The sequence below is a fragment of the Salminus brasiliensis genome, chromosome 22, assembly GCF_030463535.1.
Source record: "Salminus brasiliensis chromosome 22, fSalBra1.hap2, whole genome shotgun sequence".
In the NCBI taxonomy this organism is placed as follows: domain Eukaryota; kingdom Metazoa; phylum Chordata; class Actinopteri; order Characiformes; family Bryconidae; genus Salminus; species Salminus brasiliensis.
In genome coordinates, this window is record NC_132899.1 from 4,208,466 (window position 1) to 4,224,823 (window position 16,358).

Genomic DNA, 16,358 nt, shown 5'->3' on the forward strand with positions numbered 1-16,358 from the left:
AGACAGTTACTCCAACAGAAGCAGGATAAAGTAGTTTTTAATACCCTTGATTTCAGAAGAAGCAATGGTTTAACAAGTGTCCCAATACTTTTGTCCATATAGAGTGTGAGTACAGGGTGAGCCTGGAGTTGAGAGATTAAAGGCCTTGCTCAAGATTTAGCAAACCCAGGTTTAGCTAAACCCTCCACCCTGTGATCAATAACCCAGCCCTCTAATCACTGAGCAACCACTGCCTTATTTGCATAAGTAAAATTCCAGCTCTGTTTTGATTGGCTGTTATTGTCATATACACTTCTACAGTACAAAGAAATTTCTCATCTTGCATATTCTGTCTTAGAAAGAGGGTTAAAGAGGGTTTTGCTTGAGGGTCAAATAGTGGCCTCTCAGTGTGCCGTTATAACATGCCCAAAGAGTAGAACAGGTTCTATGGCAGACCCCTGGACATACATGTATTGGGTGTGTATGTAATTGGGGGGTCTTTTTTGTAGGTTCTGCGGCGGTATGGCAGATTTCATTCACATTAGCCCTTAAATTAGCCATATTATAACTTCCCAGCCTGGTCAGCCATGTTATGGCAAGCAAAGAGTACAGGGCCTTGCTCAAGGGCCCAACAGTGGTGCCTTAGTGGATAGTTACTGTATATGACCCCCAAAGACCAGAACATGTTCTAATGCTGGCCCATGCAGGTGGGTATGTTTGAAGGTATATATACACTGGCACAGTGCAATGAAATTCTTCTCTTTATATAATCCAAGCTTTGAAAGCAGGGGTCAGAGCAAGACATAGCCATGCTGTGGTGCCCATGGTACCCATGGAGAAGAAAGGGTTGAGGGCTTTGCTCAAGAGTCCAACAGTTGCAACTTATAGTGGACCCAAGTATCAAACCTACAACCCTGTGATCAAACGCCCAGTGCTCTAACACACGTAGTAGAGACGTAGTTGTTTTTTACATTTGATCTGAATTGATGAGACGAGTTGACCAATAGAATTGCCAAAGTGTGACTTTTTACTTTGGCTTCCATCCATCCAAGGTGTTTTCCTTCTTACCTAAAAGCTTATTATTCCATGACTACAGTGTAAGAAAGGTTAGGACCCACCAGCAGGTCCTGGGATTGTTCATGAGTCAACAATTTTCCACTTAAACTCAATCTGCTGCTTCTGCACATTTTGTACAGCCAGTCTCCACAGACATGAGGGTTTGACACAATTTCCTGTACTTGGAAAAGTAGCCTTTGGGCAGACGCTGAATTCTCAGGGAAGACACTGAAAGTGTAGAACATAAATCTGGAACTGCCGTCGTTAGAGTTGTATCCCATTCTTTAAAAAACTGGAGCAACAAAAACAGCAGTTGGTACATTTCGTCGCTGCACACTTTTTGGCATCTGGCAGTTGTTCTTTACATCATAGCGAAAGTTTATGATAAATGGACCAAAAGAAATGCTTAAAAATGACTTGGAATAAAGTCTTTTTAGATAGACTTCCATTGAAAGTTAAGAAGCCTTCTTCTGTAAAGTCGTCGTTTTGGTGCTAGAAGGAGCAGATTCCGATTCTTCCTTCTGGAAAACCACATTTCTACCAGAAGACTCTGGAGACAATGTAAGCACGTTAGAACTGTTGACTGACTTTGGCGCAGGCCCCGTCATTTACATTTATATTTACATTTAAGGCATTTAGCAGACACTCTTCTCCAGAGCGACTTACAAAAGTGCTTTGCTATTTACCCAAGAAAAACCTCAGCTTGTTAGAATAGGCTAATAATTCAGAGATGCCTCTAAGCTTAGACACTACTAAGCCAATAAAGTCAATAAGGTGACCATAGTACTCTTCTCTTCGCCTGAGTACTCTCAGAAGAGGAGGGTCTTCAGTCTGGGTTTGAAGACAGCGAGCGTTGGACTCTGCTGTTCGGACACCCAAGTTCATTCCACCACTTCGGTGCAGGACAGAAAAAAGTCTGGACGCTTGTCTTCCGCGGATTTTGAGGGATGGCGGGTCGAGCCAAGCCGTACTTGAAGCTGGAAGGGCTCTAGGTGCGGATCGGCTTTTGACCGTTGCTATCATCATCCCAGGTCTTGCACCATTGGGACTCTCGCAGATCCTACCGAACTTAGAGGCAGGGGGCAGAGACTACCACCGGGCAGTTGCCGAGACCAAACTGGTGGCGGTTGAGAGTAAAGAGGGAAAGTCACTTCATAATTTAGAGGTCTTTTAACACAGATGGAGGCTGGTGATTGGCTGAAGAACAGTGATGCTGCTTTCTCTAGAGCTTTCATTTACAGTTTTACAGTTTACAGTTTTATCCAAAGCGACATACATGTGAACCAGGTCATTACAGGTAGGAGATTGTCAAGTTAGGAGTCTTGCTCAGGGACTCTTATTGGTGTAGTGTGATGTGTTTGCTCAGTCTGGCAGTCAAACCTATGAGAAAGTAGTGTTGTTAGCCACTATGCTATTCAACTAGTCCCATCTCTGAAAGAACAAACCATACAGATTCACTGTTCAATTGAATTGCTTAAACTCATGTCCACTGTAATCGACTGTATATTAATAACAGGTGCAGTATCGTAGCTAATAATAGTATACAATTAATAACTGAATAATAAGCCTAGAGATTAAAGGATTAACCCATTAACATTCATGGATATCCACAGCCTAAGTCTTATTATTCAGGACCTCATGGAACTACATTCAGAAACTGCCTGTCAAATGATGATTATTGTTCAATTGCAGGACTGAGCTGTCGAGGTCTGGATCTGCCAATGAAATTAAGCTTCATTGTTCTGTCTGTGTTGGTAGGCTGGCGAGTATGCCCTCCCCGCACTGAACTCTGGACTGGATGAGGTCAAACCCAGCCTGTCGTCCAGCAGCTCGTCAGATCTGGGCCCCAGCGTGTCACAAAACTACCCTGTAGGTAAGATCACCTGGGCTCTCTCACTAACCGCTCAACACACCACACATTCAGCTCAGAGAGCACAGAGAACCTCTACGTCACACACAACGTTTTGGGCTCAGTCACAAATTAGCCATACATAGTGTCAACTAAAGCACCGTGTGATGCCAGTGAACAAACACTAGTCCAGACTGGCGGGCAGCCACCTCAACACCTGGTGTTTCGGTGCCTTGCCCCAGCCTTCTGGTCCTATGCCCGTTTTCCTAACCATTAGGCCTAAGAGGGCACTGTTCCATTTCTCCATCACTCCATCACTGCTACAGGGGATTGAACCAACAACCTCTAGCACCCAAGCTCGTTCTCTAACCATTAGCCCACTGATGGTCCAGTAAATTGGACCAGTGGCCTTTTGGTCAAAAGGTTGCTTCCCTAACTATTAGGCCTAAGAGTGTGCCGTTCCTTAACTTCCCCTCAGCTGGTCCAGAAGATTGAACCAACAACCTCCAGGTGCCGAGCTTGCTTCTCTAACCATTAGCCCACTGATGGTCCAGTAAATTGGACCAGTGGCCTTTTGGTCAAAAGGTTGCTTCCCTAACCATTAGGCCTAAGAGTGTGCCGTTCCTTCACTTCCCCTCAGCTGGTCCAGAAGATTGAACCAACAACCTCCAGGTGCCGAGCTTGCTTCTCTAACCATTAGCCCACTGATGGTCCAGTAAATCGGACCAGTGGCCTTTTGGTCAAAAGGTTGCTTCCCTAACCATTAGGCCTAAGAGTGTGCCGTTCCTTCACTTCCCCTCAGCTGGTCCAGAAGATTGAACCAACAACGTCTAGGTGCCGAGCTTGCTTCTCTAACCATTAGCCCACTGATGGTCCAGTAAATTGGACCAGTGGCCTTTTGGTCAAAAGGTTGCTTCCCTAACCATTAGGCCTAAGAGTGTGCTGTTCCTTCACTTCCCCTCAGCTGGTCCAGGAGATTGAACCAACAACATCTAGGTGCCAAGCCCACTTCTCAAACCATTAGGCCAAAGAAGGTGCAGCTCCTTCACCCTGAGCCAGCAGGTCCAGAGGACTAAACCAATAACCTTCTAGTCCAAGCCCACTTCTATAACCATAAGGCCTAAATGTCCCCTTCTTTCTGTGGTCCAGGACCTACACTTTCCAGCACCTTTATTTTTCTAAAAGCTATAACTACCTTAGACACTAGGACCTGCTCTCTTGATATTTAGTTACTGAGGGTTACTATCAGGTGTCCTGGATAAGTGTTGCGTCCCCAGGCCTGAGATTTGGACCCCCATAGTCAAACAATACAAACGAATATAAAATGTGCACAGCTTCTACTGGACATGTTGTTCTCTGAGCTGTAATGGTGGTGCAGTATTGCTTAACTGATTGTTCTGCCTCATAACATCGTGTTACTTTCCCTCCACTGATTTCGAGCTGTGGCAGTTGATAACGGTGATACTGAGCAGCACAGCTCTAAAGGCAAACTAACTCAATCTTAGGACACAAGCTTGATATAAAGTACGTGGAATCAGCTTTTAATAGCTCCCCAGTAGCTTGGCAGTGTCAGTCGGCGTGGACCATAACAAGTGCATCATTAGCTGAAACATGCTGAGAACGGCAGGGATTCATTTCTGTTGAGGGGAAAGACAAAGAGAGGGAGAGAGAGATTGAAAGAGAGAGAGAGAGAGCAGTAATGACTGGCTGGATTAATGAAACTCTTTTGTTGTGGCTGTTTCAGAAGGACAAGATAATGTTGACGTTCAGCCCAAGTTCTCTCTCCCAAAAAAAACCCTAGTTTTGGAAGCCTTCGAGAGTTTGCGCTCATTCACATGATCAAAGTTAAATAGGTTGTGTGTGTGTGTGTGTATGCATTTGCCTGTGTACACAGCATATGTGTGTATATGTGTGTGTGTCTTTATTTTCCCCATGGTGACTGCTAACACTAATAAGCTGTGTGTATGTTGTAATCAGGTGTACGGTTTGTGCCTGAGCTAATGGCGGTGCCACCGTTTACACTCGAGTGATAAACAGCAGACAGAGACTCGAGCCAAGCAGAGGCGGCTAAATGATCTCCCGCGTTTAGGCCCGGATCCAATTTCCAAATGAATAGTTCCTTTACGAGGGAAAAAGGAGTGCAGATTATACTCATCCTTAAAATGTTTTCCAGCACCAATTAAAACGGCCACAGTTATTGATCATGTTGATTTTAGGCAGGGACCGATTTGCATAATCTATTAAAAATGAATGATTCATGAGGTGGCGGGTGCCAGAAGAGCCGGGGATTGTTGGCGAAGTGTGAACACTTTCCAGATAGGAATCTTTTGTGTCCCCCTGCTCATCGCATTAAGCCTGTGCACCACCTTTCGCAAAGGCATCGCAAAATGAGAAGGGGGATTAAAACTTATTGTGCACATCATCAAAATTCAGAGCCCAAAAGTCAACCAGAGAACTGGCATATTTGGCTATTGGAGTCTAGCGGCGTCTCTTTACGACTACTTCAATGGATCCTGGCACAGGTGGTGGGATGTGTGTATTTTGGAATAAATTCCTTTATTAAAACATGGTGTTTTTCAATTGTAAACTTTGAGTTAACTCAACTTAGTGTTGTCAAAACTCACATTTTCTACCTTGGTCAACAATTCACACTGAGTTGAGCCTCAAAAACATCAGTAAATGAGCTGCAGCTGAAACTGATTAAATTCTGTGGAACTTAAAATGATACAGTAACTGATTACGAAGCATTTTTGAGTTAAACCAACTTAGTTTAGTTAGAAAGTTCTACTTACTCCAATTTATTTACATCTACATTTCAGTTTGGTCAACAATACACACTGAAATAAGCCTCGAAATCATCAGTAAATGAGCTGCAGCTGAAACTGACTAAATACTTTATAAGTGGTTTAGTCTGTGGCTCTGCCCCCTTAATCTGTTTACTGTTTATTCCCCATCTGCAGGTTAGAACTACCCCTATCACATGACTCCCCAGACCTGGATGCCTTTGACAATGGAGCTCTTGATAAGCCCTTGCTGGGATTTGAACTATATGATCTCCTCGCACTTGATGATGTTGAGCAGCAGTTAGACCGTAGGGCCGGCCTAGAGCTGTAGAGCTGAAATGACACTACATGAAGACACAGTTCTTCTTTCTCAGATACAGAAATGTACTCGGCTTCATAGAGCTCTAGAGTGGAGCGACTGTCTAACTACATACTTATTAAGAAGCGCAGGAGACTATGAGTTTGAAGCCCAGCAACATCACAGCCATCCATGGTCAGGAGTCTGACAATAAGAAGGCCTCCCCTAATCCGTGTGATGGAAGGAGCTCTAACCTGCGGATGGGAATAAACAGTAAACAGATTGAGGGGGCGGAGCCACAGACTCAACATTTTACACAGTATTTAATCAGTTTCAGCTGCAGCTCATTTGGTAATGATTTTGAAGCTCAGCTCGTGTGAATTGTTGATCAAACTGAAATGCAGAAGTAAAAAATTTGAACTTTAGACTAGACTAAGTTAGTTTAACTCAAAAAATGCTCTGTAATGAGTTACTGCATCATTTTGAGTTGGTCTAATTATTTTTTATGTGATGTAGAAGCACTGAAACTGGAAATATCTCACTACTGATTTGTTAAAGGCTTTAAAAAAACAGTAAATGGATTAAAAATCCTTGTATCACACCTAACTCATAGACATTACTGCTGTAAAACATCATGCACTCAGAAGATGATGCAGTCATTACCTACGCAGGTAAACGAGGCATTAGTAAGCACAAAAAGCAGAGAGCTGATCTTTCTAAGCTCTGCACAGAAACATCTCATGCTTATAGATTTAACCCACGCTTAGGGCCGGCGAGAGTAGTTAGCTCTCCAGCAGCTCCCAGCACTTTCTCTCTTAACAAAGCACCTGTCTGTGTCCTCACCCTGGGTGCCCGCACTCTCCGGCTCAAAAATTAATGCTTATTTCGTCTTCACAAAAGCAAACTAACCTTTGAGCACACATTTGATAATGAATGACTTTCACCACGCGGCCAGGGAGTTAAGGCAATTTGGCTTTCCAAACATCCTTTGCTTAGTCGTAATTAATTAGGGTGCAGGGGCTTTTGGCTGGTGATAAATTGCTCCATCCTGAATTTCGAAAATGGGGGTCAGAAGATCCCTGTGCTGTGTTGTTGCAAACATGAAGGTGTCCCTGTCGTGGGAAATTTAATACAGCAGAATGGAAATAATGGGGTGTTCCAGTGCAACCTATTGGCTATTATTATGATTATGATTATGATTATTATTATTATTATTATTATTATTATTATTGAACTGCCCCTATCTGTCCCTGTTGGTGAATTCTGCTTTATTTCAACAAAATCAACAGCAATTAGTCAATCAATCATTGCCAATAACAAGTATTGTGGTGTTTCAGACTATATAAAATATATTTTCTGTAGTTTTGACATTAGCAGTATGATTTCTGTATATATTTAATTAATTTAGTTTTAATATTGCTATACAAATTGTATTTTTGTCAAGTATAATACAAAAAATTGTTACATTGTCTCTTGCTTTATATAGACCAGTTATAAGCAATTATTTTGTATAGATTTATGAACATAATTCTCAAATAAGTCAAAGCTCATAATTGCCCTATGATCATTTAACTGGATTGCGCAATAAATGTGTCCTGTGGATATTAAAAAACACACTTGAGACAGTCACACCATAGAAGAAAAAAGTTCAACACAGAATTTTCCACTACATAAATATATGAAAATTATGAATAAATGTTAGATATTTCATAAATATTAAAACAAGTATTTTTTTCTTTACAAAAAATCCTATTTCTCAGCTACCATATGTATAAAGTACAGGAACGAACCTGCCAGGCCTAATAAAAGGCCTCTTTATGCTGGTTTACCAGCCGTTTTGAAACTGCCTTTTCTGCCAGCATTTCTCCTCAAACTGGCAGTTTAATTTTACTATTATTATTATTATTGTTTTATTTACGCTCCAAATATCTAAACTAATCAGGTCTCTGAAGGTCCCTTTCAAACTAAAACTAACGCTGCCTTAATCTCCTCAGACAAAGTCTGTTCAGATAAGTCTTGGGACGCCTCCCTTCCTCTCCTCTAGTGTGTCTGAATGGAGAGATTATAGAAATAAATCAGAATATATATTTGTGCTTCATATTTTTTTTGATCAAGTACTCATTTCGAGATTGCAGACTGTAGCTTCCCTCTCCAGCTCTCTGGCCTGATGAGGCACCGGGAAGCTGCTTAGTCTCATTTAGATAAGAAGTTATGACTTGGGCACAGTTTTTAGGGTACGGCTATGTAGATTTTATGACTGGTCACTTCCAGTTAAGACAGGGCAGGCACTTAAATACCCTTTTTAATGACACAGGCAGAGCCATTCAAACTCACTGACTGATTCTTAACTGAACACACTGTCCCTGCTTTAGTCCAGTCCTAGTCCAGACGGGGGAACCTTAGCACATACCTCAGGTCACTAGAATAGCAGTGATACAAAAGATGTATATATATATATATATATATACATAGTTATACACCTTATATATATCTCACACCAAGTTATGACTTGGGCATAGTTTTTAGGGTACGGCTATGTATAACTGTAAATAAGGTGTGAAAAACCTTTTTAAGGTTAAAGGATTCTAAGTTAAGGTTCTCATTTACAAAAAATGGTTCTTTACCAAAGCCAAAAAGTGGTTCTTCTACACTTTAAAAAATAAACACCATTGAAGAACCACTTTGGTAATGGAGCTGTGAGCATGAGGAACCTTAAAAAATGGTATGGAAAACACTCAAACTACCTTTTATGGCACCTATATATCTGCAGTAAACTGTATATATATATATATATATATATATATATATATATATATATATATATATATGGCACCTATATATCTGTAATATTACCTATAACTAAACTATATGTATTATCTTAACTAAAACTATATATATATATATATGCATTTTATGGCACCTATATATCTGTAGTAAACTGTATATATATAGTTTACTGCAGATATATAGGTGCCATAAAAGGTAGTTTGAGTGTTTCCATACACTTAAAAATAAAGGTGTTACAAAGAATTCTTTTGGTTCCATAAAGAACCACGTGTGTGTAAAGAACATTTTAAAGGTTTAATCCAGTCAGTGTTAAGGTTCTGTACCAACATGAAGGTTCCTCATGCTCACAGCTCCATTACCAAAGTGGTTCTTCAATGGTGTTTATTTTTTTGTTTAAGTGTAGAAGTACCACTTTTTCCCTTGGTAAAGAATCATTTTTTGTAAATGAGAACCTGTGAAATTAAAAGTAAAGGTTCCTTTAACCTTAAAAAGGTTTTCCACACTCACACATCTCTGTTACTGAGATGTTGCCTTTTTTAGCGACCGGTCTTAAGAAAAAATATTTGCTTACAACAGAAACTCTTTTTTAAAGATTTTGATGTTCACTATTATTTTTTCTTATTTGAGATTTGTTTAGTTTATATATTATTATATTATTATAAGAGCAGAGCTGTGAAAGTTGGATTAGATATATTGAGTGTACCCCAATCTTGGATATTTACAAACGGCAACAAAAAAACACATGAACTTAATGGTTAATTGTGCTTGTTCTAGGACTTTCTAGGACTGTGGTACAGTGCTAGACAACCATGCTAGACAGTGCGTAAGACAGCGAGTGTGAGTGTGTGAAGAAAGCTCTCTTGGTTGGTAAAAGTTTAACAATATTTGAGAAACAGAAAAACTGCAGGACGGGAAAAAGGGAAAGGCAGAACGCTCTGGTCTGAGCTGCCTCGTCTCGGCGCTCTCTGTAGAATAGACTCTATGGTCAGTGATTGCCATAATGGTTGCTGGCCTGCTCATTAAAGTTGCACTGGTGACCGACTTTTCCCTCGTCGCCCACCGCCTCTCCCTTGTTTCTCCCACTCCCGCTATCTTTCCCTCTCCCCTTTTCTCTCTCTCTTTCCAACAATACCATTAAGGGGCCCCCCGACTGGCCGCCTCGGCAGGCTCGGGGCTACACGTGGCTGCCTGGGACAGCCAAGCGTCAGCCCCAATTACTGCTCTGAATGCAGAGCTGCTCTGTGCTCTGTTGAAAAAACGACCGTCCGGCTGGGACAGCATGGCCCAGTACTTACCCCGGCTCGCATCTGCTCTCATCTCTGAGTCATAGATGGGACAGGGCCCAGCGTTTAAAGGTGTCTGATTATAGTAGAAATTAGAGGTTCTCAGTCGGGCGGAACTGGTGGGCCGAGGCTTTGTGCTTCACGTGACTCTGGTTAAGTACAGTCTTTTACAATGGAGGCAAAAATAGCCAGTGAATTTACTGGATCCAAGTGGACACAATTTCTACAAGATTAACCCCTTAACACTCTTATTAGGTTTATTATTACGCAGTAAGGCGTATTCCTCAGGAGCTACAGGGACTTCTGTACAAACTGGTGGGGCTATTCTTTGGTAATAGAAGTTTGGAATAAAACTTTCGGCCCACGGGCGGCCGTAGGCTTTTTAAGGGGTTACAGCATTTCAAAAATTTTATTACTTACATAAACACAGTTATTCTCAAAAATAGGTTAACTAAAATGTTCCACAGCTGGTCTAATTGCTTATTACAATTTCTTCAATATGAGATTTAACATAAATTTGCCCCACCTCTAAGTTTAACAGCCGAGAAACACCCCCCCCCCCCCAAAATGATCTTTCTCAGCTCGAAATCTAATGGCTATGGCTTTTCCTAGAGTGATTCCAACATTACTGAAAGTAAAACAACACCTGACCCTTAGGACAGTAGGGCAGTATACAGGACATTAAGAATACCCAAGGTTCAATGTGCTGAGACAATGTACAGTTTTCCACCGCAAGCTTCTGAAGATCCCTGGAGAACCTTGTTTTACAGCCATGTTTCCACCAATTTTAGCATTTGAAGGAAATACATCTGTCAGATGTTAATGAAACATCTTGTGTTTTGTGTGTAGGTAGAGATATGGCCAACACAACCCTACCTGGCTATCCACCTCATGTGCCCCCTACAGGGCAGGGCAGCTACCCAACATCCACCCTGGCTGGAATGGTTCCTGGTGAGTAACCCGGAACTTTCTGTAAACTTTTACTTATTTTAGACCATTACAATATCAAATAAAAGTCTCTAAAAAAGGGTCTCTATAAAGACCCTTTTAAAGACCTCTTTTAAAGATCTTTAAATTTGATGTTTGAGAGTGAAAAACCTCAAATACAAAACATAAGGAATCTGGATCAGTGCCATTCCTGGATCAGGAAGAAATTGATAAGAAGTTGGATGGACGGATGGATGGATGGGTCTAAACCAACTGATGGTTTCCTTTCCTATTCCGTACCCTCTTAAAAATAAGGGTGCTCCAAATGGTTCTTTGCGAAATGCCATTGTAGAACTACTGTACCTTTGCAGTTCCATAAAGAACCATTGTAGTAATGGACATATATAAGTATGAAGTCCCTTCTAAAGTTCTAAAGACCTTCGCTTGATATAAAGGTTTTTTTCCCAAAGCGCCTTCTTAATGGTTAGATCTTTTAAAGATCTTTAAATTAGATGTTTGAAAGTGAAAAACAAATAAAAAAAATAAGGAATCTGGATCAGTCCCATTCCTTGGATTAGGAGGAAATTGAAGAAGCTAGATGGATGGATGGATGGGTCTAAACCAATTGATGGTTTCCTTTCCTATTCCATACCCTCTTAAACATAAAGGTGCCCCAAATAGTTAATTGAAGAACTACTGCACTTTTGCAGTTCCATAAAGAACCATTGTAGTAATGGACATATATAAGTATGAAGGCCCTTCTAAAGTTCTAAAGACCTTCGCTTGATATAAAGGTTCTTTCCCAAAGTGCCTTCTTAATGGTTAGATGTTTTTAAGATCTTTAAATTGGATGTTTGAGAGTGAAAAACCTCAAATAAAAAAATAAGGAATCTGGATCAGGAAGAAATTGAAGAAGCTGGATGGATGGATGGATGGATGGATGGGTCTAAACCAATTAATGGTTTCCTTTCCTATTCTGTACCCTCTTAAAAATAAGGATGCTCCAAATGGTTCTTTGAGAAATGCCATTGAAGAACTACTGCACATTTGTTGCAGTTCCATAAAGAACCATTGTAGTAATGGACATATATAAGTATAAAGGCCCATCTAAAGTTCCTTCGCTTGCTATAAAGGTTCTTTCCCAATGTAAAGGTTCTTCACACTTATAACCAGGGTTCTTTATGAAACCAAAAGTGACTCTCTTCATTTTGAAGAGCATATCTCACTTTCTAGCGCAGAACTTAAGCCTTCATTTTTCCCATCCATCGATTTCCACTGATCGATAGCGTAGGGTGATGTTTATCTTTTCATGAAGCACTAAAAGAGTGTATATAAGCCCGAGCATTTGAACCACATCTTTTTCACCTGCTCTTAAACTAATAAAAGGTCTGAAACCCATGGCCAGAGCGTTCCTACAGGCCCTGCTCTTCTCCTGACTCTTCCAGAAAGAGATTAGAGCCAAGAAAGCCATTCTTCACCTTCTTCATATAAACCCTGCCCTTTACGGTCTCGTAAAAACAAAAGGGTGTTATCCCAACGCCGGAGCCCACTGCCACAGTCTAACTGGCTTCCTGCACAATGAAATTCCAGTGCACGGAAAAAGAAAGAGAAACTTGGGGAAGTTAAAAGAGCACAAGAGCAAGTTGTCACCAGGGAGTTTATACTGCCAGAGAGAGAGAGGGGAGGGTTGGGAGGGTGGGGGCTGAGACCAACATCAACTGGAGAGGAGGACTGCATTGATTTTAACATGAGATTACTGTTCACCAGAGAGCAGCAAAATCAGGGCAAATTTCCAGCCGGCAAAATAAAGAAGCTATCGGTCCTGTCTGCGACTCCCCTGATGATTCTAAAAGTATAGCATCTCTCCGTGATGAAGTGCTCTGAGCGCTGTGTTTTAATGCCCTTATGTGTCTCTTGCTACAGGGAGCGAATTTTCAGGGAATCCCTACAGTCACCCACAATACACAACATACAACGAGGCATGGCGCTTCAGCAACCCAGCCTTACTAAGTGAGTACTACCAAACCGTCCTTTTAACATTAGCAGCTTCGTCTACTGTAGAAACACCACAACAATCAGAATATGAACAAATTTACAATTCAATTAAATCCTAATACAATTCTGATTTAAATAAAAGCAATAATGTTCATTGTACATGATTACATGATTGTGTATAATATAGTATTTATTAATGAAATTATCTAAATTGGTCTGATATTAATTGATAGATAAATTGTATTTTTCTTTGCATTTAAATGATTAATTAATTAAATAAAAAGAAAATAAGTAACTTTATGATACAATGAGCTACTTTACAATTATCTGGCAATTCTAAACTGATTTTATTGTATTTGTTAGATTATGTCAGATGGAGTAACAGTTACAGTAGTAGTAGTAGTAGTAGTAGTAATATTTTAAGGAACACAAATTGGGGAAACACCACAACAATCAGAATACAAACAAGTTTACAATTCAATTCAATTCTAATATAATTCTGATTTAAATAAAAGCAATAATGTTTATTGTACACGATTACATGATTATGTATAATATAGGATTTATTAATGAAATGATCTAAATTGATCTGATATTTATTGATAGATAAATTGTATGTTTGTAAATGTTCATTTAAATTATTAATTAATTAAATAAAAAAGAAAATAAATAACTGTATGATACTATAAGCTACTTCACAAGTAGTTTTTTAGTAGTTTTTATGTTATGTGGAAAAAATAATGTGCATTAATAGTTTATCACATTTTTATACACAAACCACTTTGTTACCACCCTGTTATGCAGATTATTAAGCATGCTAAATGTATATAATATATATATATATATATATATATATATATATATATATATATATATATATATATATATATATATATATTATATAATAAAAGTGTTTCATTGGCAGCCCTTTAATTCATGGGGGATTCATGTGGGTTCTAGATAGAGGTAGGTTTATCCCTGTATATGAGTTTATTGATGTATTATAGATTAATTAACACTCATAATACATCAATCAAGTGTCCATCAGCTTCTCACTGCTTGGTTGTTGAAAATGGTTGAAAATAAGGTATGTCCAGTTTACATAGTGTGTAATACATTATTACATTATTACATTATTATTATAATACAGGTTCTATGGGTCACATTTGTTATAAAGTAGAGACTAAATATCACTATATAAATAAATAATTAAATAAATAAATACATTTCCATATGTATTATCACCATTACCAACATGCCACTTTACTATATTTATATAATGTATTTTATATATATATATATACATTTTTCATTTTCTTCCTCAATTTTTCTCTCTTTGTCATAAATGTATTTTATTTTATAGAGTGTTTATTTATAGAGTGTTTATTTATAGAGTGTTTATTCCTACACAAACAGTTGCAACTGTAACAACAGCAATTTCCCTTCTGGGATCAAAAGTATTTCTGATTCTGATTCCGAAATAACAGGGTGGTAACAACGTGTTCATTGTGCATTATTACAATTAATAATGCAATTATTCATAAAACAGACTCCTAATTATGTACTAATAATAGTCATAATGCAGAAGCGTAATGTGTAGTGAATTGATTATTTAGAAATGTCTAATTTAAGCTTCATCAAACAAAGATACAACCCTAATGTCTTGAAATCCCAGCTGAATAAAATCTTAAGGCTTATAAAACCTTAAAACTCCAGTGACTGCACAGCACACGAGTTGGCTTATTCTTAGGCTACAGAAGTGTGTAATAAACATGTGGTATTGTTAATGTGTTCATTACCCCTAAATGACACTGCTGATGAATAAAGTAGACTGAATGGAGCATGTGCTGGTTCCTGGTAACGTTTAGGCTCTGAGTGTGTGTTTAAATGTGACTTATTGAAAATGTTACGTTCCTCTCTCATTAACTTCCAGGTTCCCCTTATTATTATAGTGCATCCCGAGCCTCTGCCCCACCAGCTGCTGCCGCTGCCTACGACCGCCACTAGTTACCACGGAAACCAAACCAGACACCACACCCATAGCCTCGGACTTCGTATTGTGCCAGTGTGAGCGGTGCAGCTGATTGGACGCGGGCCACCTTGCGTGCATCACATGTTGAAAGAGCGGGCCAACCAGGACGCCGGACGGCTAACCCACATTCAGCCATTCAAATCCGAGAGGCCAACTGTTACAGTGGGTGCACTCATCTTAAAGACTTGACTAATAAATCTTATGAGAATTACTATGAAGAGGGGAAGACGAGAGGGCGCAGGAGGCAGCGGTTTTTAAAGAACAAACAGGGGTTGATGGATTTTGCTTTCCTTTGAATACTTCAGGTTTTGTCTTTGTGGATGAAAACACTCCTTTTCCATCACTCTTCGTGTTCACCCTTTCCTCCCTCTCCCTTTTCCTGTTTCTGAACTGGACAATGTAGCATTCATATGGACTTAAGGTTGCACTCTGAAAGATAAAGGAGCTACAAAAGGTTCTCCAGGGGATGATCACTTGGAAGAACCACCACTTCCATAAAGAACCATCAATTTGAAGGTCATGTCTCTATTACAAAATGGTTCTTTATGGAACCAAAAGTGGCTCTTCTACACTCTGAGAAATAAAGGTACTCTAAAAAATCAAGGTGCCACAAAAGGTTCATAGAAGAACCACTTTTGGTTCCCTAAAGAACCATGTTTGTGGTGAAGAATCTTTTAAAAGACCCAAAAATCTCTAAAAGATCTTTTGATGCAAAGATTCTTTCCTAATTTCCCAATTTCAAGGCACATCTCTATTACAAAAATGGTTCTTTATGGAACCAAAAGTGGTTCTTCTGAACTCTGAAAAATAAAGGTGCTACAAAAGGTTCTTTGAGTGATGTCTTAAAAGAACCACTTTAAAAGACCCGAAAAACTTCAGTTTGATGTAAAAGTTCTTTGTCAATTTAATAGTCAAACTTCTATTTCAAAAATTGTTCTTAATGGAACCAAAAGTGGTCCTTCTAAGGCATCGCTCAAAGAACCTTTTGAAGCACCTTTATTTTATATGGAACCACTTTGGGTTCCATAAATAAACAATGTTTGTCATAGAGATGTGTGAAATGAAGAACCTTTAAAAGAGGTTATTTATCAATTTAAAGGTCTATTACAAAAAGGGTTCTACACTACACTCTAAAAAATAAAGGTGCCACATAGAAGAACCACTTTTGGTTCTGTAATAAACATGTTAGCTGTGTGAGTGTGAAGAACCTTTAAAAGACCCCAAAACTTCCGTTTGATGCAAAGGTTCTTTATTAATTTAATGGTCATGTTTCTATTTCAAAAATTGTTCTTAATGGAACCAAAAGTGGTTATTCTATGGCATCACTCAAACAACCTTTTGTAGCACTTTTATTTTATATGGAACCACT

General features: G+C 39.3%; 1 protein-coding gene across 4 annotated transcripts in view; it reads left to right on the forward strand.

Annotated features, from left to right (window-relative positions):
* pax2b (paired box 2b) overlaps positions 1-14,964 on the forward strand; it is a 44,649-nt gene extending 29,685 nt beyond the window's left edge. For all 4 annotated transcript variants that reach the window (XM_072666801.1, XM_072666798.1, XM_072666799.1 and 1 more), the window contains 5 exons: positions 2,794-2,908; positions 9,293-9,298; positions 10,885-10,986; positions 12,886-12,972; positions 14,891-14,964. In XM_072666801.1, the coding sequence (XP_072522902.1) occupies positions 2,794-2,908; positions 9,293-9,298; positions 10,885-10,986; positions 12,886-12,972; positions 14,891-14,964 (384 nt within the window). The remainder of the gene's footprint in view (positions 1-2,793; positions 2,909-9,292; positions 9,299-10,884; positions 10,987-12,885; positions 12,973-14,890) is intronic.
* Positions 14,965-16,358: the final 1,394 nt, after the last annotated feature.